This window comes from Culex pipiens, chromosome 1 (assembly GCF_016801865.2).
Source record: "Culex pipiens pallens isolate TS chromosome 1, TS_CPP_V2, whole genome shotgun sequence".
In the NCBI taxonomy this organism is placed as follows: domain Eukaryota; kingdom Metazoa; phylum Arthropoda; class Insecta; order Diptera; family Culicidae; genus Culex; species Culex pipiens.
This window is the reverse complement of record NC_068937.1, coordinates 56891273-56914460: the sequence shown is the minus strand read 5'-3', so window position 1 is coordinate 56914460 and position 23188 is coordinate 56891273. Positions and strand designations below refer to the sequence as shown.

At 38.2% G+C, this 23188-nt stretch overlaps 1 protein-coding gene and 1 long non-coding RNA gene across 3 annotated transcripts in view; both read left to right on the top strand.

The window, feature by feature from the left end:
- LOC120426464 (monocarboxylate transporter 12-like) overlaps positions 1-23188 on the top strand; it is a 362289-nt gene that overhangs the window by 134435 nt on the left and 204666 nt on the right. Inside the window, exon 2 of one of the 2 annotated variants that reach the window (XM_052706463.1) lies at positions 5819-6322. The exons of the other annotated variant lie outside the window; for it this stretch is intronic. Coding sequence (XP_052562423.1) covers positions 5944-6322 — 379 coding nt within the window. The 5' untranslated portion in view covers positions 5819-5943. The remainder of the gene's footprint in view (positions 1-5818; positions 6323-23188) is intronic. 2 annotated transcript variants of the gene reach the window in all.
- LOC120429060 (uncharacterized) overlaps positions 16229-23188 on the top strand; it is a 31936-nt gene continuing 24976 nt past the window's right edge. Inside the window, exon 1 of the long non-coding RNA XR_005607205.2 lies at positions 16229-16506. This is a non-coding gene — a long non-coding RNA (uncharacterized LOC120429060). The remainder of the gene's footprint in view (positions 16507-23188) is intronic.

Genomic DNA, 23188 nt, shown 5'->3' with positions numbered 1-23188 from the left:
TATTTTGCCAACAATGAAAGTTTTATAGCAAATTGCTGAATAATTTTCGAATCGAATGGCACATAAATCGTGTCGATTCGATTAGAGGGAAGGAAGATATAAGCGTTTGACGGATGACGCAGTAATCCAGGGCCTTCGGCCCGGGTTTTTTGGAATGACACCCCAGTACCTTCGACAAAGACGTAAGTCTACGTCAAAATTTGAATATGAATATATTTATGAAAGAAATGGCATAAAAAACATCAACCTCTTGTCACATGTTTAAATCCTGACAAAACTCGTGTATGACACAGAAAAAATGTTAATTTACTCGACGCAGAAAAATGAATCACATGTAAACTCAGTAGATGTATACTTGAGATTTGACGTAAACTTTTGAATCACTCGTAAAATCATGTTTTTACGTGTAATTTGTTGCAAGATTACATCAAATTGCATTTAAATTTGTTTAATGACGTGCATAAGTGTTACATCATAAATGATGCAACATTCGAAAATATTGTTTTGCGTGTATAAAACGATATGTCAGATAATGGATCCAGAAATATTTGTCTTATGGATAAGGGTAATTCTCCGCCAACTCACACAGCAGTTGCCCCGACCCCTCTTCGATTTGCGTGAAACTGTGTCCTAAGGGGTAACTTTTGTCCCTGATCAGGAAACCAAGGTCCGTTTTTTGATATCTCGTGACGGAGGGGCGGTACGACCCCTTCCATTTTTGAACATGCGAAAAAAGAGGTACTTTTCAATAATTTGCAGCCTGAAACGGTGATGAGATAGAAATTTGGTGTCAAGGGGACTTTTATGTAAAATTAGACGCCCGATTTGATGGTTTACTCAGAATTCCGAAAAAACGTATTTTTCATCGAAAAAAACACTAAAAAAGTTTTAAAAATTCTCCCATTTTCCGTTATTCGACTGTAAAATTTTTTGGAATATGTCATTTTATGGGAAATTTAATGCACTTTTCGAATCTACATTGACCCAGAAGGGTCATTTTTTCATTTAGAACAAAAATTTTCATTTTAAAATTTCGTGTTTTTTCTAACATTGCAGGGTTATTTTTTAGAGTGTAACAATGTTCTACAAAGTTGTAGAGCAGATAATTACAAAACTTTTGATATATAGACATAAGGGGTTTGCTTATAAACATCACGAGTTATCGCGATTTTACGAAAAAAAAGTTTTGAAAAAGTTGGTCGTCATCGATCATGGCCGTTCATGGTCACCCGCAACAGACACAGACGACGAAACAAAGAGAAACGCAAAAAGTAACTTTTTCAAAACTTTTTTTCGTAAAATCGCGATAACTCGTGATGTTTATAAGCAAACCCCTTATGTCTATATATCAAAATTTTTGTAATTGTCTGCTCTACAACTTTGTAGGACTTTGTTACACTCTAAAAAATAACCCTGCAAAATTAGAAAAAACACGAAATTTTAAAATGAAAAATTTTGTTCTAAATGAAAAAATGACCCTTCTGGGTCAATGTAGATTCAAAAAGTACATTAAATTTCCCATAAAATGACATATTCCAAAAAATTTTACAGTCGAGTAACGGAAAATGGGAGAATTTTTAAAACTTTTTTAGTGTTTTTTTCGATGAAAAATACGTTTTTTCGGAATTCTGAGTAAACCATCAAATCGGGCGTCTAATTTTACATAAAAGTCCCTTTGACACTAAATTTCTATCTCATCACCGTTTCAGGCTGCAAATTATTGAAAAATACCTCTTTTTTCGCATGTTCAAAAATGGAAGGGGTCGTACCGCCCCTTCGTCACGAGATATCAAAAAACGGACCTCGGATTCGTGATCAGGGACAAAAGTTACCCCTTAGGACAAAGTTTCACGCAAATCGAAGAGGGGTCAGGGCAACTTTTCCCGATTTCGTGTGAGTTGGTAGAGAATTACCCATAAGTAAAATCCGACCTAGAAAAATACATAAATACCATAACATTAGACAAGTTTGCCAGATATCCAAACGTGTAGACTCAATGTCACCCCAGTTCACGGTACTATCCATTTCATCACCTAATTACATCTCGGCACCCGAGTGCACCCCGAAGGATGCTCCAGAACGTAAGTGGCTCATCAGCACTCAACATTGAGACTTTAAAATATGTGCCACTTTTGTACAGCGTCACTCTTTGACGGCACGCCACTTCTCCCGAGGTACCTACTCACCTCGAGTGCCAGAAAAATAACCAAAATTAATTGCACTTTCAATTGCGTTCTCAAGATTGTTTATTTTTGCAACCGACCCGCGAGCGATTGGAAAGAAATTAGCCCCTGATCGATCAGATTTATCGCGTGCACTTAATGGAGTACTTTTTCAGTTTTTTTTTTTGTTGCCGCCGAAATAATTGCAGTTGTGCATCGTAATCTTTTTGATAAATGGCTGTCGCATATCAATCGCCCGCCACGTGGTGATTTGTAACGAGTGAAACATTGTCCTTTCGGCGCAGAACGGATGCTTTGAGAAACGCCCCGTTGCCGGGAGGCTCGTAAATTGTATAATGTATAAATTATCATAAATTTCACGGTAATTGACACATAAATCTTAGCCCTTTTATCGAGTCCTTTTTTGTATGATATAGAAATTACTCGCATGATGTATTGCTTCGGACTTAACTCTGAGTGGAATACGTTTAATTATAATATCGTTCAATATAAAGATCAATGAGCAGTTCTCTCAGATTTCGGTCATTCGATTTTTTTGTATTTTTTAATATGACTGAAACTTTTTTGGTGCCTTCGGTATGCCCAAAGAAGCCATTTTGAATCATTAGTTTGTCCATATAATTTTCCATACAAATTTGGCAGCTGTCCATGCAAAAATGATGTATGAAAATTCTGTTGAAGGAATTTTTTGATCGATTTGGTGTCTTGGACAAAGTTGTAGGTATGGATATAGACTACACTGAAAAAAAGAAACACGGTAAAATTTTTTTGGTGATTTTTTATTTAACTTTTTGTCACTAAAACTTGATTTGCAAAAAATCAATATTTTTATTTTTTTTTTTCATTTTTTGATAGGTTTTAAGGAATTCAAATGCCAACTTTTTAGAAATTTCCAGGTTGTGCAAAAAATCTTTGACAGAGTTATGAATTTTTTAATCAATACTGTTATTTTTTCAAAAAATCAAAATATTGATCGCAAAATTTTTTCAACTCAATTTTTCGATGTAAAATCTAATTTGCAATCAAAAAGTACTCGAGTGAAATTTTGATAAAGTGCACCGTTTTCAAGTTAAGGCCATTTTTAGGTAACTTTTTTGAAAATAGTCGCACTTTTTCATTTTTTAAAATTAGTGCGCATGTAGGCAACCACTCTTTAAAAAAATATTTTTGAAAAGCTTAGAATATTCTCTATATTTAGCTTTTTTGAACTTTGTTGATCCGACCGTTAGTTGCTGAGATTTTACCATGCAAATGTTTAAAACGTGAAAATTGATGTTTTCCAAGTCTCACCCAAACAACCCACCATTTTCTAACGTCGATATCTCAGCAACTAATGGTCCGATTTACAACGTTAAAATATGAAACATTCGTAAAATTTTCCGATCTTTTCGAAAAAAAAATTCTAAAATTTTTAAACCCAGACTAACATTTCAAAAGAGCGTTATGTTTTATGTTTTTTTTTCTTGCTGTTTTTGCATATGGGACATTTATGCGAACATGGGCAGATAAGCAAACAACATTTTTCGCAATTCCGAAAAACATCGTTTGATTTGAATTGTATATCAAATGTCCATGTGTTTAGTCAATTCACCATTCAAATCAAAATAATATTGAAAGGTATTACTTTTCGATACAAGTGCTGAAAAGTGCTACTTTTCAGCACTCATTTCAGTGCTGAAAAGCATAACTTTAAAGACCGTGTGTCGAAAAGTATAACTTTTTAATTCTGTTATTTTTGAAAGAGAACAGAAGGTCGTTCGAGAATGACAGGAAAAGTAAGTAGTATTACAACGGAATTGTAAAACTACCATTTACCCTCAAATTTTTTGTTATTTCATTGTGCAAAAAAAAATGATAGGCAGAGTTCGTTTTCCCATTTTTTCATACGAATTTTTGAATTCAATAACAAGAACCAAACAAATGGGTTGAACTGAAAAATTTATATGAAAACTGGAATTTAGTTTTAGTTTTAGTAATTGAGACAAACAAAAATTAAATAACAAAATAGCAATTACTACATTTTCCTACTTTACAAACTTTAAATGGAGCAACCGACTAAGGCAAATCCAACAAATGACATATTTATTTTCGTTGTTATCAATGAATGACAAAAGTTAGCTAAAAAAGTGACTATACAGAAAGTTTTGATTACTAAGTTCAACTTTTAGCATAATCAGCTAAGGCATTTGTCATGGACGCTTATTTACCCTCCAGTTATTGGATTTTCTTTTCACAGTTTCATCATGTTTTTGAACTTCTGCCACTCTCCTACCAACGAGGGGACCATCCACAAACCACGTTGACCAAACCATTTGATTCTGAGTCGATATGTATACGTGAAGGTGGATCTAGGGGGTCATATAAGGAAGTTCATTTTTCGAAAGGTTTTCAAGCCTTTCCTCAAAAATGTAAACATTGAGTGTAGCCCTCTTACACCTTATGTAAATGTTCATCGGAGTAAGCGGTATACACTCAATGTTTACATTTGTTTATAGGTCCTAGGGCCTTTTTTGAAAAGGTTCAATAAACAAAATTTTAAATTTTTGCTTTTTGTGGTTTTGAATAAACAAAAAGACAAAAAAAAGCAAAGTTTTAAAATTTTGTTTGTTGGACCTTTTAAAACAAAAAACTCTTGTTAAGTTCTTCAAAATCATAGATGTCGGAGAAATATTTTAATCACTCTAAGCCGTTCGACCCGTTCTCATCACTTTTGCCGTTTTCCGCTATTAAATCAACATTTTCAGATATATCAACAATGGAGAGTTGCTTTCTCACTTTTATTTGAGCTACTTATTACTTTGGAACAGTTTAAAACACTTTATGAAAGCTGTAATTTATGATGAAAGTGCTGATAGGCCGATAATAGAAATAGGCTGAAAATGGGTATAGTTCCCCTCCTAGATTGTCAGAAATGATCCAAACCGCAAAACTGTTCACAACTGAACTCACATTCTTTCCGCTTACTTGGTTTATTATCGATGCAAAACTCCAATCAATTCGTCAAATCGACAGCAACACCGATCACTCCGAGTACAAAGAACCGTTGGTCGCCGCGCCGCCGACTGCTGCGACTCAAAAACAAACCTCTAACACCAAAATCGCCAAACTTTCCCGCCATCCATTCATTAGCAACCTCGGTTCGTGGGAGAGGGGGCAGGGACGAGGTGGTGGAAATTTTTCTATTACATCGTCGTCATATGGCGCGAAAAAGTCCCTTTTTGGCGGGGAATAAGGACCACATCCACACCCAAACACGTCATCATGCGCTCCAGCGAGTCCGCAATCGTCCTGATTGAGTGACGTCTGGCCACATGGCCCTGGCTGGTCAGAGGGGGTGGGAACAAAAGGGTATTTGGGGAAGAAGGTCAGGGCGGAATTCCTTTCAGTCACTTAGTGCCGGTTGGCCACTTTTAATGAGTTTGCCTTGGGTACAATCAAATTAAAGATATTTGGGGGGAATTACACGGGAGTATTTTCATTGATTGTTATTTTTCATTTAATTTATATTAAAAATACCAAAAAGAAAGAGAAATTGATGGACTTTTATGTAATTCTAAATTCTAACTCGATCCAATTGATTCTAAAAGTTAGAAATTAAATTTGAAGATTGAATGTTTCTCACATAAAATTTCCAGTGTACACCAAGAATATAAATGAATCCAGCAGACATGTCTGTGACCGTGAAAATGAGTGAATGAGTTCAGAGTTAAGAGTTCAGAGCAGTGAATGAACGACTCAGTGCCAAAAGTGAAAATTGAAAATGTCCTCACTAGTGCGGGCCCTGTCGTGGCCTCTGCTCTCCCAAAACCAGGGTGCCTGTGCCGGGCCGGGTGGCAGCACCGATGGTGGCCAAGATGATCTCAACGGAGTAGGAGGCGGCGGGGGAGGCGGTGTTCACGGGAATCACTGCAAAAAGGGTGGCGGTGGGGGTGGTGGAATGCCACCGTCGCCCACGTTCCAGCAGCTGATGGCCGCCCGGAGGTTGCTCTGCCGGAGGTACTATCCGGAGGGTGGCTGGGGTTGGATCGTCATCGTGGTTGGAATCATGGTGAACACGATGACCCACGGAACGCAGCTGAGCTCGGGGCTGCTGCTGGGATACGTGATGCGATACTTTGGGAAGCCCTACACGGACACAGGTAAGTTATTTTGGAGGGGAATGAGTGCTATTTTTAGATTCAATTGACCCACAGTTTCAGGACAATGCGTGACATCACCAGAAGGATTAAATTTTATACCTCATTTTTTCAAAGCATAAACAAGATCTGGATAGTTATTATATTAACACCTGTTTTGACAACTGTTTATGCAACAATGCATCACTTTAAAGCAAAAATACAAAAATTAGTTAACTTTTTTAAAGTGTTCTATTTTTTTAATTCTTCTTACCTATTCTACAACTTTTTATTTATTTGTTCGATGTCACTATCAAACAGGAATTACCTAACCTAATTGTTTAATTAACTGTTCACTAGATGCAATTTTTAAACTTGATTATTGTTATGGACGAACTAATGATGCAAAGTGGCCATTCACAAAATCTCAGCCAAATAAAAAAAGGCAAAAAAACTATCAATGTGAGATTTTTGCATCATTTATCATTCCATACAAATCTCCATACTGTTCTGCGGGCTTGTCATACAAAATGGGCATGAAAATATTTAATCTGTATCTTGAAAAGGGATTTCTGATCGATTTGGTGTCTTCAGCAAAATTGTATTTTATCATGAAGGCTTATCAGGAAAAAAACAATTACTCGAAAAACTCTTTATTTTAGAGATATCTGTTTTAATTTAAAAAAAAAATTTCTATGTAAGCCAATTGTAAACATTCAATTTATTTCTTCAAAATTGGCTCGGAAAATCGGAAAACAAATTTACATAATTTGTATAGGAAACAATTTAAACAATTGAACATGATTTTTCTATGTTGAAAATCATTTTAACTTTCCTAAGGTGTCAGGGTCTATCTGACCCATACGGCCTATAAAATGTGCTGTAACTTTAATTCGTTTAAACTTACAGACTTGAACCTTTCTGACTTTTCCTAACTTTGTAAAATAAACCTTTTTGCAACCGGAAGCTACCTTCAGCGCCCCCTATAAAGGGTGCTACAAAAGTAGTTTATGCAACTAGTTGCAAAAAGAAGATTTTTCAGCACGAGTCGTACACACTCGGTAAACCTCATTAGATAAATACGACGAGTGCTGAAAAAATCAAGTTTTCCATACAAAAATTTTTGCAATTCCGAAAAATACCATATGAATGAAATTGTATATCAAATATCCATGTCCATGTCCAAACAATGTTGAAAAGTATTACTTTTCAAAACAAGTGCTGAAAAGTGCAACTGTTCAGCATCCATTTCAGTGCTGAATAGTAGAACTTTTCGGCATTTGTTTTGAAAAGTGTTTCTTTTCGATTCTGTTATTTTTGAAAAAGAAAAGTAGGCTGTTTTGTCGTTCGAGAATGGCAGAGGTAAAGTATGTAATTTCACGACGAAATTAAATAGAAACTCCTCCGTGTACGCACGAGAGCAAGCAGCAGTCAAGTGCTCAGTGCTCCATCGTTTTTCGATTTTTTTCGCCGTAACTGATTGTGATTACCCGCGAGTTTGCTTATCCAGCATACCAAAGGCCGGCTGTGGCCGTGGCAGTTCGAGTGCGGCCTCGAAAAACCCGCAAAGTTCGTCTACCGCCCATGTGCAAAAGGCTAACAAACCAACGCCGTGTCGACCGCCGTCGCGCAGGGGAGCGTGAGCGCAGAAGGCATCGACAAAAAGTTACTACATCCCGGATATGTTCCGAGATCACCAGTGCGAACCCGTTCCGGTACTTCCGGTGCCACAACCAGTGGCACATCAACATCCGCCAACATCCCCATCAGGAACGAGTTCCAGATGCTGAGCGACGATGAAGAAAACAACAACACCGACGGTAGCAGCACTACCGACGACGAAGGTCGTGCACGGAAAAAAGTGTCGACGCCAAAAAAGAACAATTCTCCAAAGGAACGTAGACCACCTCCAATTTTTGTTTTGGACACGTTGGCGGACGATGTTGACGAATTGCTGGAAGGCCTAGGATATTGTCTTGTGGGAAACTTGGGTTGGTGCCGTGGAGAGAATCCCCGACACGTCTGGTTCGTCCGGAGATAGTTGTTGGAAGGGGGCACAGTTTGTTGACATCGACTGGCAGCTGACCGCTGACAGGATATATGCGTTACGGGTGGGCGTAACGCTTAGCACAAGGGGCGTACATGCGGGGGTTATTATTCGGGTCCACACATCTTCCCTCCTCTCCTAAAAAAAGTTACTAGCGCAACTCACAAAAGCAATCAAACTAAATCATTCATGCTGTGTTGCGTATCAGAAACAGTAGAGATATTGTTTACCTCACAATTTTTTTATCCTATCTTCTTTTGATAGGTTTACCATGTAGTTAAAACATTAACTATATTTCAAACAAGTAATTATTTCGTCATTCTGATAAAAGGTTCCTGCATGACCCTGATTTAACTTGCTTCGGACTTCGACTTTTTGTCTTTAGACCTTCGGTTCGGAATACGGCAACGCAGCTGAAGCACTAAAGCACACACTCGCTTCGAATTGCTGTTTTCAATTGGTTCCGTAGTCTCTGTCTTGATGTCTTGTCCTGCTTCGCCAATTAAGATCAGTTCTCGGTTTTTAAAGACGATCAGATCATAGAGACGATACCCCAAGGATCATTGACGGCACGGTGTCTTTTCTTAAGGCTGGTATGCAGATCGGAAGGAAAGGGGTCAAGAAACAGCTTCACGAACAGCAGAACAAAGGAGAAGGAGAGATTTCTTGGGGCTTTTCTTCACCCTCTCTGGCTTGCTTTCGCTGCCGCTGCTGCCCATTTGATTTTTTTTCTTGACCGATTCCTTCCGAAGTGCATACACCGCTTTAGGGAATGGTAGTCGGGTTTGCTTATCCTTAGCGCACCCCACGCAGTTGTCAACATCAGCGTCCTTGAACTGCACTCCAGAGGCAGATCTTCGGCTGACTTCGGCCTTTCACAAGTCGTTGTTGTCTTCTGATTGCGGCCTTTTCAGTGAGTTCACAAGCCAGAATGGCCTATACAGTGAGAGCTCACAAGCCGTTGTTGTCTTCTCGTTGCGACCTTTTCAGTGAGTTCACAAGCCAGGATGGCCTATTCAGTGAGAGCTCACAAGCCGTTGTTGTCTTCTCGTTGCGACCTTTTCAGTGAGTTCACAAGCCAGAATGGCCTATTCAGTGAGAGCTCACAAGCCGTTGTTGTCTTCTCGTTGCGACCTTTTCAGTGAGTTCACAAGCCAGAATGGCCTATTCAGTGAGAGCTCACAAGCCGTTGTTGTCTTCTCGTTGCGACCTTTTCAGTGAGTTCACAAGCCAGAAATGGCCTATTCAGTGAGAGCTCACAAGCCGTTGTTGTCTTCTCGTTGCGACCTTTTCAGTGAGTTCACAAGCCAGAATGGCCTATTCAGTGAGAGCTCACAAGCCGTTGTTGTCTTCTCGGAAAATCGGTAAGTCGGCAGTGCAAGTGATCACACAGAACAGAAAAGATTTCGACCTGGTGCTTAAAGAACTGAAGCGTAGCAACTTCTACACATACGACCCAGAGAAGCCCCCTGTTAAGGTCATCTTGCAGGGTTACCAAGACCGTCCGATCGCCGACCTGAAGCGACACCTCTCGAACGCCGGAATAAAGCCACGGGAGATAAAAGTGCTCTCGCGAAAGACAACAGTCACAGATACACACACCCTGTACCTGTTTCACTTCGACCGCGGCACCGTCAAGATCCAAGATCTGCGGCGGACTAAGACGTTGGACGGTTTTTGGGTAAACTGGCGGTTTTACACCAAGAACCCGACGGACGTAGCGAAATGCCACCGTTGCCAGAAATTTGGCCACGGTTCGCGGAACTGCAACCTCCGGCCCCGCTGCGTGAAGTGCGGTGAGTCACACCTCTCGGAGGCGTGCGCACTGCCACGAAAGGCGGACTTGGGGGAAAATGCAGAACAAACTAAGCCGCGCGTAAAGTGCGCGAACTGTGACGGCAACCATACCGGTAACTACCGCGGATGCGACGCGCGCAAGTCTTACCTCGAGGAGCAGGAAAAGAGGAAGAAGAAAGCAGCAGCGTCCCACTCTCCTCAGCGAAGTACGAGCGCAGCCGTTCCTGCAGTTGGGCAGCGGACGGTTCCAGCGGACAACCCAGCGATCCCTCCTGGATGGGGGCGGTCGTTTGCCAGCGTGGTCGCTGCCGGTAGCGGCGATGCGGCCCAGCAAAGAGTCACCGGGGAAGATCTCTTTACCCCGCCGGAGTTCTTTGCTCTCGCGGGGGAGATGATGACGCGGTTTCGGAGCTGCCGTAACAAGGCAGAGCAATTTCTGGCCCTCGGGGAGCTGATGATCAAGCACATCTATAATTGATTATTTTTGTTTGTGATCTAGTTTTAAGCTTTCTCTTTATCTATCCTTTTCCCATTGCACTTTCTGTAAGTTTTTTAAAAACATTTTCTTACTCTTGTCTATTCCATAGTTATAAGTAATAATTTTTCGATTGAATTATGATGTAAAACACAGCTGAAAGAAACACCAAAACTCTGTTATGTACCTAAATGATCTCATTGTTACTTGATTATTCACAAATAAAACCGAATTGAATTGAAAAAAAAAATAAATAAGACTTACTTTGAAGGTATTAAGGAATCTTATGACCCCGGCATTGGAAATGCTGGCAAAAATCCATTTTGCAGCCGATTTTCGTTCTTTTGGACGCAAATGAAATGTATAGATCTCTAAAAAGGCACCTGTGCTACGATGACCCAATTTGGTCTCTTCGGCCTCTTCGGTTCAATTCCAAAATTCTAAATAAATTTTCCGGCGAACCTGCATTCACTAGATTTGGGTGTAGATAAATGTATAATAAACTGTATAAAATTACTAAAATTATTAGTCGTACTCTCCACAACCAGTAAATATCCAATTGGACCATATCTGGCCACTCCGGAACCGGGGGAAAGTTGACACTAGATGCACGGGTAAATCGTAGTTTTGGTCCTCAACTGTTTTGAAGTGTCGTTGTCGATGAACTTCAAATCAAAAAGTCGATCTGCCAAGCTGTTGTTTTTGCGTTTGACGCTCTGAGTTGGATCCTTTGAGAGAACTTTTGGTCTTATGGATTTTGTTTTTCTTGTTTAATTATCAGTATTTTGTGAAAAACGATTAAAAAACCAATTCCTATCATTGCCTTTTGCATTTTGAGTTGTTTTTTATATTGATTAGTTACCTTTTTAAAGTTTTGGCTTGTTTTACAATTCATTTTGCTAAAGAATGATAACATTTTCATTTGAAAATGGTAAAAAAATGCTTTGAAACATAGTTTGGGAGACCACAAAAATTACTGCTTACTTAATTTCACATATAATATGAGCAACTCTCTACGAAATCGGCCGATTTCAACCATTTCATTTTTTGTATTTTTTTATTTGACTCAAACTTTGTGGGGGCCTTCCCTATGACCAAATAAGCTATTTTGCGTCATTGGTTCACCCATACAAGTCCCCAATTTTGGCAGCTGTCCATACAAAAATGGTTCGTAAATATTTAAACTGCTGTGACTTTTGAATGAATTTTCTGATCAATTTGGTGTCTTGGGCAAAGTTGTAGGTATTGTTGAGGACTTTTGAGAAAAAAAGTAGGTACACGGAAAAAAATGCCGATTTTTTTGTAAAAATTTTTTTCACAAAAACTCAATTTCCTAAAAAACGTATTTTTTTTTAATTTTGGAGATTTTTTGATATGTTTTAGGGGACAAAACCCCGCAACTTTTGATCCATAGAGGAACATGGTCAAAAAATCTGCCGCCGAGTTATGAATTTTTGAAAAAAAATAGTGATTTTTAGGAAAAATCGAAATTTTAATGCAAAAACAAATCAGATGTAATTTTTCAATGTAAAATTGAATTTCCAATCGAAAAGTACTTTACAGATTTTTTGATAAAGGGCTCTGTTTTCAAGATATAGCCACCGAAAGTTTGATTTTAGCGAAATATTTGCAGTTTTCGATTTTTAAAAATAGTGACCTAAAAATATTTTTTTGAAAAGCTCAGAAAATTTGCTATAAAATTGTCAAAGAGACATTGTAGATTGGACCTCTGGTTGCTGAGATACAGCGGCTTAAACAAAAAGAAACACGAAAATTAAAGTTTTCTAAGTCTCACCCAAACAGCCCACCATTTTCTAATGTCGATATCTCAGCAACTAATGGTCCGATTTTCAATGTTAAAACGTGAAACATTCGTGAAGTTTTCCGATCTTTTCCGAAAAATTGTTAAAAAAAAATAAATCAAGACTAACATATTAAATGAGCGTAATTTTCAATGTTTGGCGCTTTTAAAATGTTAGTAATGATTTAAAAAAATCAAAATACTTTTTTCGAAAAGATCGGAAAATGTTTCATATTTTAAAAATCAAAATCGGACCATTAGTTGCTGAGATATCGACATTAGAAATTGGTGGGTTGTTTTGGTGAGATTTAGAGAACTTCAATTTTCGGGTTTCTTTTTCTTGGAACGGTTCTGTTTCAGCAACCCGAGGTCCAATCTTCAATGAGTCTTTGTTTTTGCATTAAACTATGATTTTGTCCAAAAATCACTATTTTTTTCAAAAAATCATAACTCGGCGACCATCTTTCTCTATGGCACAACAGTTGCGGATTTTTGTCCCCTACTACGAAAATCAAAAAATACGTATTTTGGGAAATTGATTTTTTGTGAAAAAAAAGTTGATTAAAAAATCTGCAATTTTTTTTCCGTGTGCCTAATTTTTCTCAATAGTCCTCAACAATACCTACAACTTTGCCCAAGACACCAAATTGATCAGAAAATTCACTCAAAAGTTACAGCTGTTTGAATATATTTACGTACCATTTTTGTATGGACAGATGCAAAAATTGTATGGAGACTTGTGGGGTGAACCAATGACACAAAAAAGCTTCTTTGGTCATAGAAAAAGGCCCCCACAAAGTTTGAGCCAAATAAAAAAATACAAATAAAATCCATTTCAGGGTTTGGTAGAGAATTGCTCATATAGAAAAAAACACAGCCAAACATTAACCCCTTTCCTTTGTTTTAAGAGTTTTTCTTTCCAATGCTTTTAAAGATCAAACATTGGTTTAAAAAAACATAAGGATTTTTTAAAGGTTTTCTCGATTTTCGATCGAAAAAGGAAAATTGTGGAATGACAGGAAAAGTTTGTTGTTTCTTCGTAAAATTGCTTTGAGTCAATTTCAAACAATCAGTATTCAAAAAAATTGGTAAACTGTTTTAGGACATTTGCACGAAGAAACTTCTTTGATAGCATTGGAAAAGCTTTTGTGAAGTCATTTTTCGACCCATAGGTTTTTAAGAAATACAATTCTTCGCTAAAGTTCTAAATCTAAAGTTTCATATGAAATGTGCATTCCAATTGGGGCCACAGTTCACCTGATGATTTGCACTTTCAATCTCAGGTATGGCATAGCAAATATTCTCACTGCCCCTCCCGCAAGTCCAAAGACTTCGCCTGGCCAGGGCAATTAATCACACTACAAATCCCTTGAATGACGCCGCGACGACGTTACTCCCTCTGGGCAGCAACCGTCGGTCGTCTCGTCCAGATCATTTGCGTCCATCAGTGCTACATGCTACATTGAGTAAATCCAACCATCTGTTAGTTGTGGGGCGATTTGAGAGCTTTACAGTTTAACTCAAACTGGCATCGATTACCCGCCACCGTGTGTGTTGCGTTATTTTGCAGCAAGTCGGCTTAAGGACTGCGTGCTCGTGTTGGTCATTTGGAATTAACCCTTAACAAACGCAAAGATGGAAACAAATCTGAAAAATGTTAGATGGATCAATTTAAAAAAGAAAGCGGAAAAATAATTTTGAAAAAGATTCAGAGATACAGTTTTTAAACACAAACAAACTTACCAAATACTGGACAGCAAAGGCTCAACCGTAATGTGCAACCCCCCTGTTTCGCCTCCCCGGGAAGGGGGCGTCACATCACCTTTAAGCGCTCAAATCACTCAAAAATCTTCACTTCCATCAGCCACACGTGCACAAATGACACTTCAAGACAGCCATCTGGTTGTTGCAGGAGAAAAAAGTGTCTTTGTCAAAATGTGGAGAAAAGATTTCATGAAAGCAAAAGTTTTGCATATTTTGCTAGCAGCTTATTCAGCACCTCCAGCGAGCGATGCTTTCAGGATCGTCATATCGGACAATTCGTCATCTTTGCCGGCGACGGGTTAATTAGACGTGGATGGCCCTCTCTCACCTGTGAGTGAATTGGCTAATCGGATTTGACGTTACGATGACGGGCATCAATCACCGATGGCATCAAATCTCTGCTAATTTAGGCTTTTTCTGCGATTTGAGCACTTCTTTTGAAGAAATGTTTTTAAGCTGAACACTCATTCCCTTGTGAACCACCAATCAGTGAGGTACTCTTCGATATTAGCTCCTGAAAAGTGCTAAAAGTGCAAAAAACGCGGCAAGAGAGATTTGAAGAAGTTAAAGAATGCCGAGGCGCTACCTGCAAAGCCAGGCAGCCACGAGCAAGGACGCTCAAACTGCCTGGCTTTGCACAAAACTCAAGCTTGCGAAGCAACCAACGAGAACATCGCAGCTAAATGCTTCAATTGCGGTGGCGTTCATTCGACCAAGAATCGGAGCTGCCCAAAATGAGCTGAGTTTGTAAAAAATCGGCAGCAAGCGACGACGAGACACCAACAAATTCGTCACCAAACACCACCAGTTTGGATTTTCCTGCTTTGGCGTCGCCAGGAGCGGGATCTGCTCGAGTGGTTCCAAATCTAAGGCCATTGCCGTTGAATCAGCGGCAGAACGTTGCAGAGTATACAACACCTCCAGGCTTCAGTCAGCAACCGAGGAAAACTAACCAGCTTCAACGGATGAAGGGGGATGCGCGCGGTGCATCGAAAAACACGGATTTTATTTTTAAAAAACATATCTCAGAATCCTGTCAATGAACTCCTCCCATTTTTTAGCTGAAAAAAAAATTTAGTATGTTATGAAAAATTATCCGAGGAATCCGATCAAAATATTTCCAGACATAGGCACATTGGTCCAGACACCGTCAAAACGGCATTTTATCACCTTTTATTTGCGTATAAGACTAAAATCGGTTGAAATTGCGAGGAGTTATGGTTTTGGAAAAAAAGTGTTTTTTGCGCAAATCTATAAAAATTGAAATTTTCCGACCACTCCGAACACGGCGTAGGTCAACCTAATAGGCAAACAAAAAAAATACGGGTCTAATTATTTTGGTCAGGGAACCCCCAGAGAATTTTGAGTCTGATCCGAGCATTTTTGGTTTTTTTTCCATGCTGTTTTCGTGGGGAATTGCTATATTTATATTAAGTCTTTTCAAAAAATTATAAAATGAAATAGAAAATATTCAAAGCGGTAGGCATTTTGCAGAGCTTTGATTTTTTTTTACAATTTTCCTTTAGCTTACAAATGAATGCTGATAAATGCTGATTTAAAATTATCATGCTAAATATTTCTTATCGATTACAATTTATTCAACTGTTCATCTATTTCTACAACCAAATCTGAATTTGCAGACCAAAATTAGATTTTTTTCAATTTCGGGAACCCCCGGTACGAAATATAAAAAATCCTCGGATTCGGGAATTCCTGTTTTTTTTTTAAATCACGTGACTTTTGTCTCGGGAATTCCCGGGATGGACACACTATTTTAAGCACGTGGTTTTGTGCATTTGACAGCTGTCAGTCAATCAAATTGAAAAGACTATTTTTAATATGCTGGAAGCTACGCAGTAATTCCAAGTAATGTTTAATAATTTTATGCAGTTCCTGGTTATCCCAAGTAATTCTAGGATATCAAAGCAATCCGTGACATATTGCCAGTAATCCTGGTAATTCCATTTAGACTGGTCAGTAATCCTTGATGCTGGAAACCCCTTGGTTCATCCACTTACAATTGACCTTCCATCATCTTCAGTGTACCAAATCAACCAGAACCAAGGTGAATCTCGGCAAAATCTCAACGGTTTCGATTGGGAAGACTCGTGAAGGATGACCGAGATCCGGCGAAAGAGACCAGGCCAGGACTTCCTGTCATTCGTCGTCGTCGTCGTTGGGCCTAAAATTACTTTCTGCTGATATCACTTTCATCAATCATTTGGCCGGGGCCCTTTCGCTTTTTGCACACAAGCTCTTAGGCCTGTAAAAAGCACCCTGCCCGGGGACGGACGACGACGGTCAGAAAACGAAAGCCTCTCAAAGTGAGTATCACTTTTTTTCGGTGTCTCCTTGGTCATATGCAAAAAAAAAGGAGAGACAACAATGAGAGCAAAAAACATCGTCTTATCACCGTAATCCGATTGTCTGGCGGTAATTTTTGCGCCAAAGTGGAGTGTTCCCAAAATTGTTGGCTAAATTAGAGCAAGTTTATCACCGCTTAGTTGGTCGTAATCCCGCTTACACGAAGGAGGGCGCAAACGCCACTTTGTTTACCCCCTTGTACGTGGATTAAAAACAGAGACTTTTGAGATGTGTCTCCATCTTTTAATGGACCGCCACACTCTGACGGGCAATTTTGTCGGGAGGTTTTTTTTTTGCTCACCGCGGACATGCAAAATACGCGACGCGAAGGGATTAAAAATGTCCGATTTCCAACTCATTAAACATATTTGGTGCAGCAGCTGTAGAAAAGCAAGCAAAAAAAAGAGTTGCATTTCGTCTGTCCGGGCGGGATCTGTCCGACGTCAGTCCGGGGATGTGATCAATAAATAACATTTCATGTGCCAGGGTAAATCCGAGAATTTGGATAACAACTGAAGCGGACACGATCGTGCACACGCAAATCATTTTGGAAGAGAAATTACCAATTTGACGAAGACAAGTGATGAGAAATGATAAAAAACAAAGCAATCCACTTTAACGACCCCCGGGTCTTTTGTGGTCTCTGTTGCAAGTTTCTGCTCATTTCTAGGCGTCCGAAGGTTATGTGAGGTGAGTCACTCAAACCCTCTTTTACGCGAATGGACCGACGTTTTACTTCCCCATCCGATAGAAGACGTGATCAAGCAAATCTCGTCTCGAAAAATGCCACCGTGTCCGTCTGGGATTGAACCCAGGCCATACTGGGATTCAGAGGTTACCACGCTAACCACTAAACCACCGGACCCGGCGGAGAAATGATAAGGTTGTGGTAATTTTGTACTTTAAACATCTTATGGAAATCCACGGGAAAGGTTGTAAAATGCCTTACTTTCTTACTTTCTTACTTTCTTACTTTCTTACTTTCTTACTTTCTTACTTTCTTACTTTCTTACTTTCTTACTTTCTTACTTTCTTACTTTCTTACTTTCTTACTTTCTTACTTTCTTACTTTCTTACTTTCTTACTTTCTTGCTTTCTTACTTTCTTACTTTCTTACTTTCTTACTTTCTTACTTTCTTACTTTCTTACTTTCTTACTTTCTTACTTTCTTACTTTCTTACTTTCTTACTTTCTTACTTTCTTACTTTCTTACTTTCTTACTTTCTTACTTTCTTACTTTCTTACTTTCTTACTTTCTTACTTTCTTACTTTCTTACTTTCTTACTTTCTTACTTTCTTACTTTCTTACTTTCTTACTTTCTTGCTTTCTTACTTTCTTACTTTCTTACTTTCTTACTTTCTTACTTTCTTACTTTCTTACTTTCTTACTTTCTTACTTTCTTACTTTCTTACTTTCTTACTTTCTTACTTTCTTACTTTCTTACTTTCTTACTTTCTTACTTTCTTACTTTCTTACTTTCTTACTTTCTTACTTTCTTACTTACTTTTTTTTCTTTAATTATAAAATTTGGACATAAATTAATAGAAATTGCAGCAAAAATCTCACAACAACCAGTTGATAAATTTATTTAAAGTGAACCCGATCTCTGGAAAACTTTCCGCCCAATTTTATCAATTTGTCTCCCAACTCTTTAATACTAATTGGAATTTTGATTAACGACCGCCGATAATGGCAAATAATAACGGCTTCATGTGGGTTAATTTTTTGAGTGAGCCACACAACAATTTTAATTAATTTCTTTGCAGCCAGCATTTTTTTTATCAGCGAATCTTTTCCGAAGGAATTTTCCAATATCTGCACCAGCAAACAGGTGCGGTGGTTTCAACCGAAGCTTGCTTTCATTTTGTGTCGCAGCAAAAGTGGTTGCGGTGTACTGATTTGATATCACTTGAAGCAAAAGGCTTCCCAGACATAATGAAGGAAAGAATGACATTGTCAAGAGAACTCAACAGCTGCGGTAATTCGAGATGTATTGTTGTTTCTGAAAACATTCATTTCAGCATAACCCTTTTAAAAATTTCAGAACGATTTTCTAAAAAAAAAAGTTGTTATAGTAAAAAGCATCGAACTGTTTCAACTCACACCAACTTCCTACATGTCTGTTTGAAATGTTATAAGAAAAGAAAAGGAAAAAGATTATCTTTTGCATCAGACATGCTCCTATTTTTTCCTTTCCACACCAGAAGGAAGATGATCTCTGAAGTTTACATTGAATACTCCCCACCGTAGGTGGAAGTCAGAAAAAACGAGTGTGTGTTTTATGATGCTTCCTCCCCCAGGAAACCATAGTTTACGTTAAACATTGTATTCAAATTAGACGCCTCTGGTCCTGAAGGCAAACTGACTGGTGCTCTATTTACGTCATATCCCTTCCGAAAAAGGGGCAGTTTATTTACGTTTAAATGGTGTCAAAAAAAATAAATTCTGCTAAAGCACCTTTCACTATCAATAATGTTTTCTATTTTTTTGGTACTCAGACGTAAGGTAAAAGCGGTCGATTGAACCTTATCCTTTTTATGTTGGATAGGTAAAGTGCCGTTATATTTAATATTAGGAATACATATTCTAGTTCTAACCATAATTGTGTTTTGGACATCAGAATTCGTAGTCATGATTTCTTTTTAAACATTAAACAAAATTTCTATGACTCGAAAAACTGTAAAGAATTTTTGAAGTTAGATTTTCCACAAAAAAAGAAATTTTTTAATCCAACTTAAGGTGTTGTGTCAATATGTCAATTGTGTTCGTTAGAAAAGCCTTTTGTAAAAAAGCATAACATGATTATTTTAGTTTCAAAAACCCCCCTTTTAAATCTTCCGGACTTTTTCACAAAATTTTATAGTTTACAATAGCGACTTATGGGACCCTAAGACGGATCGAATGAGACCATAGCTGTCTAAATCGGCTCAGCCATTACCGAGATAATCGGCAGAAGTAACATTTTTAAACCAACTAGCCACCACCTAGTTTGATTAAGGTTTTATGCTAGCATCTTGATTGCCTATTAGTAGGCTTAGTGATTTTTCACGTTCGAAAATTGCAAATTTCACAGGGACCTCAATTTCAAAACACCATATTTCACGCAAATTTCGCGGAACGTGATTTTTTTTTAAATAACTCTGAAAATCTTATGTTTGAATCACAGAAACTAGTTTTCATGCTTCATTTTATATCATCCTTCAAAAAAACAAAAAATCTTTCATACAAAAAAAATCTCCTAATTTTCAAAAAACGATTCCACCTATTCTCATTTATTGAACTTTTTTAAGATATTGGACTTATAAAGAAAAAAGATTTCGCTGATTTGCTTCATTTCATTGAATTTCATATAAAAATTTAAAAATCTTGTCCAGCAAAAAGCGAAATAATTTGAATTCTTTTGCAACATTTAGCATTTAACATTTTTTTAAAGATTTTCATCTCCTTTTTCAAAATTCCTATTTAAAACCAAATGTAAAAAAATATATAATTTGTAAAGAAACCAAAATTGTTATTCAAAATGAAAACAAAAAAGTAGTATTTTTTAAAACTTTCACGGGTATCATTTACCCAAATAATCAAATATCGTTAAAATTAAACAGGACTCAGAAAAAATCTAGCATAAGCATAAGCATAGGTGCCCACCCGCAGTTGCTACTCCGTTATTGACCAGGACCTCCAGAAGTTACATCCACGAGCCGTGGAAGATAAGTGGGAGCTATCTTTCCTCGCTTCGCAACTTCTCAAAGGCCCCTATCATGCTGATCAATACCGGCGCCGGCCACGACCAGTGGTAGGGTCACGGGGAAGTGGATGGGAATGTTAGTCCGATACTTGAGTGATAGAGACCGCCCAATCGACTGCATCTCCGACAAAGTATCACATGAGTTTTGAGGGGGTTAGTAGATGGGTATGAGGTCAGGATTCACGAGTGGCAGTGATGTGACCATGAGCATTTTGTTTATTGGTTGAAAATTTTAAATCTTAGGCAGCCGGCTGCGGAAAGATAGATAATTGATCATTTAAAAAGTTTTTTTTTATCGAACGCGTGCCAGCCGAGCAGCAGTGCTATGGGCTGGACTTATCAGTATATTTTTACAATTTAGATAACGCGAGCAAATTTCAAAAATAGTAAATAAATGACGCTCATAAAATCGATCGATGCCAGTTGGAATAAATTTTTACGATCATTTACGATGAAAATTATCGCGAAAAGAACAGGACTGCGCGTCCCCTGAAGCACTGCACTTATGATGTCCAATAAGTTATAATAACCAATCACCCCATGCACACAAATAGCGACATAAAAGAAATGAAAATGAGCATGCAAAAACAAGACAGCGCGTCCGCGTGGTCAGCGCACTAATCAAACAGGACTCAGAAAAAATCTGTTTTAAAAGTTGATTTCAAAGCATTAATTTTATTTTGAAAAAAAACGAAGCGTGACTCTTTAAGTTTCTTTTGAAACTATACCTTTCAAATAAAATAGCAGTATAACAGTATACAGCAAATGAAAATATTACTAAGCTTTTTAAGTTTCTTAAAACATTGAACAATCTGAACAATTCTTCAAATGGTTCAAAAATCAAGCTTTTCAATTGAAAACTAATAAAATTTTCTAAAATAGTCTGTATGGATGAAATATTTATTATGTTGTTATTTTGAAAAACAAGCATGATTTGAGAAAATAGATCAATTTCACGAATTTTACGCCGTCCACGAAGTCGTCAAAAATCACTAATCCTATGTTAGTAATTGAACAAGGGTATTCACTTACTTAATTCTACAGTAGTTCATAAGATTATGTTTATTCCTATTTGAGTCACATAAATCATTTTGTATCTTAAAAATTGTTACAATTTCACACAAACAAAAAAATTCACGGGATTTCGCGGAAAAAGCCAAATTTCACGGATTTCACGGTGTCCACGAAATCGTGAAATTTCACTAACCCTACCTATTAGTTTTATTTGGGCATCCACCACAACCAATAAGTAAGAGCTAATTAATAGGTTCTAACAAGGTTTCATGCCTCGGACATATAACCTGGTGAAAATAAAAGCCGACTGGCTTTAAATAAGGTTTTATGAAAGTTTTAATAGAGACTTGAAAACCAGATGGCAATGTATTATCGCATGCTTCTTTAAAACCACACCCAAAGGAAAAATATATCTCAAAATCTGCAACATTGGATTTGCTGCAGAAAATGTCATATTTTATAACATTTTTTGCAGCAAGCCCGTAGATCATTTTTGCCCGCGTGTAAAAATTTCAGCGATCTGCAGTTCTCACCAACACATATAATGCTGGCCCGTTCCCGAGCAACACTCCATAGAGAAGCATATGTTGGTGCTCTTTTACTCACGTTTCATCAAGCGTCCATGGCGCGGTGGTAGCGTGTCGGATCAATAACCAAGAAGTTGGTGGTTCAATCCTCGTTCTGCTAAGTGTTTTTTTTTTGTGAAATACAACCAAAAAGCCGTCGGTAATGTCGATAATTGTCGGTAACGGGCAAAAATGTCATACCCCTATATCGCAAAAAATGCATGAGGACAGTTTTCATGCAGATTCTGATATACTTTCATGCCGCCATGCATCACAATCATGCGACTGCCAGTTGGGTGCAAGGGTGTTGCAGCTGTCAAGTGCCATTAGGCATGAAAAAAGCTCACTTAAAACCTTAAGCTCCTAAAAGAGCATTTACCGCAGCCAAATAGGATTAGTGCGCTGACCACGGGGACGCGCTGTCTTGTTTTTGCATGCTCATTTTCATTTCTTTTGTGTCGCTGTTTGTGTGCTTGGGGTGATTGGTCATAATGATTGAATAATGCCTTCATAAGTGCAGTGCTTCCGGGGACACGCACTCCTGTTTTTTCGCGATAATTTTCGTCGTAAATGATCGAATCGTTATTCCAACTGGCAGTTTTAGTATTAACTCATCAAACTATCGATTTTATGAAGAGTAAAGCGTCATTTATTCACTATTTTTGAAATTTGCTCGCGTTATCTAAAATGTAAGAATATACTGATAAGTCCAGCCCATAGCACTTCTGCTCGGCTGGCACGCGTTCGATAAAAAAAAACTTTTTAAATAATCAATTATCTATCTTTCCGCAGCCGGCTGCCTAAGATTTAAAATTTTCAACCGATAAACAAAATGCTCATGGTCACATCACTGCCACTCGTGAATCCTGACCTCATACCCATCTACTAACCCCCTCTAAACTCATGTGATACTTTGTCGGAGATGCAGTCGATTGGGCGGTCTCTATCACTCAAGTATCGGACTAACATTCCCATCCACTTCCCCGTGACCCTACCACTGGTCGTGGCCGGCGCCGGTATTGATCAGCATGATAGGGGCCTTTGAGAAGTTGCGAAGCGAGGAAAGATAGCTCCCACTTATCTTCCACGGCTCGTGGATGTAACTTCTGGAGGTCCTGGTCAATAAGCGGGTGGGCACTTATGCTTATGCTTATGCTTATGCTTAAGCTTTAAAAAGAGCATTTACCGCAGCCAAATAGCAATGCTTAAATATGGCGCTAAATGCGTGGTCTTATTGAATATAATTGACCGCCATCTTGACAGAAAAATAGAAAAAAGCATAAATTTGATTAAAATTTGATGAAAACACACAATTA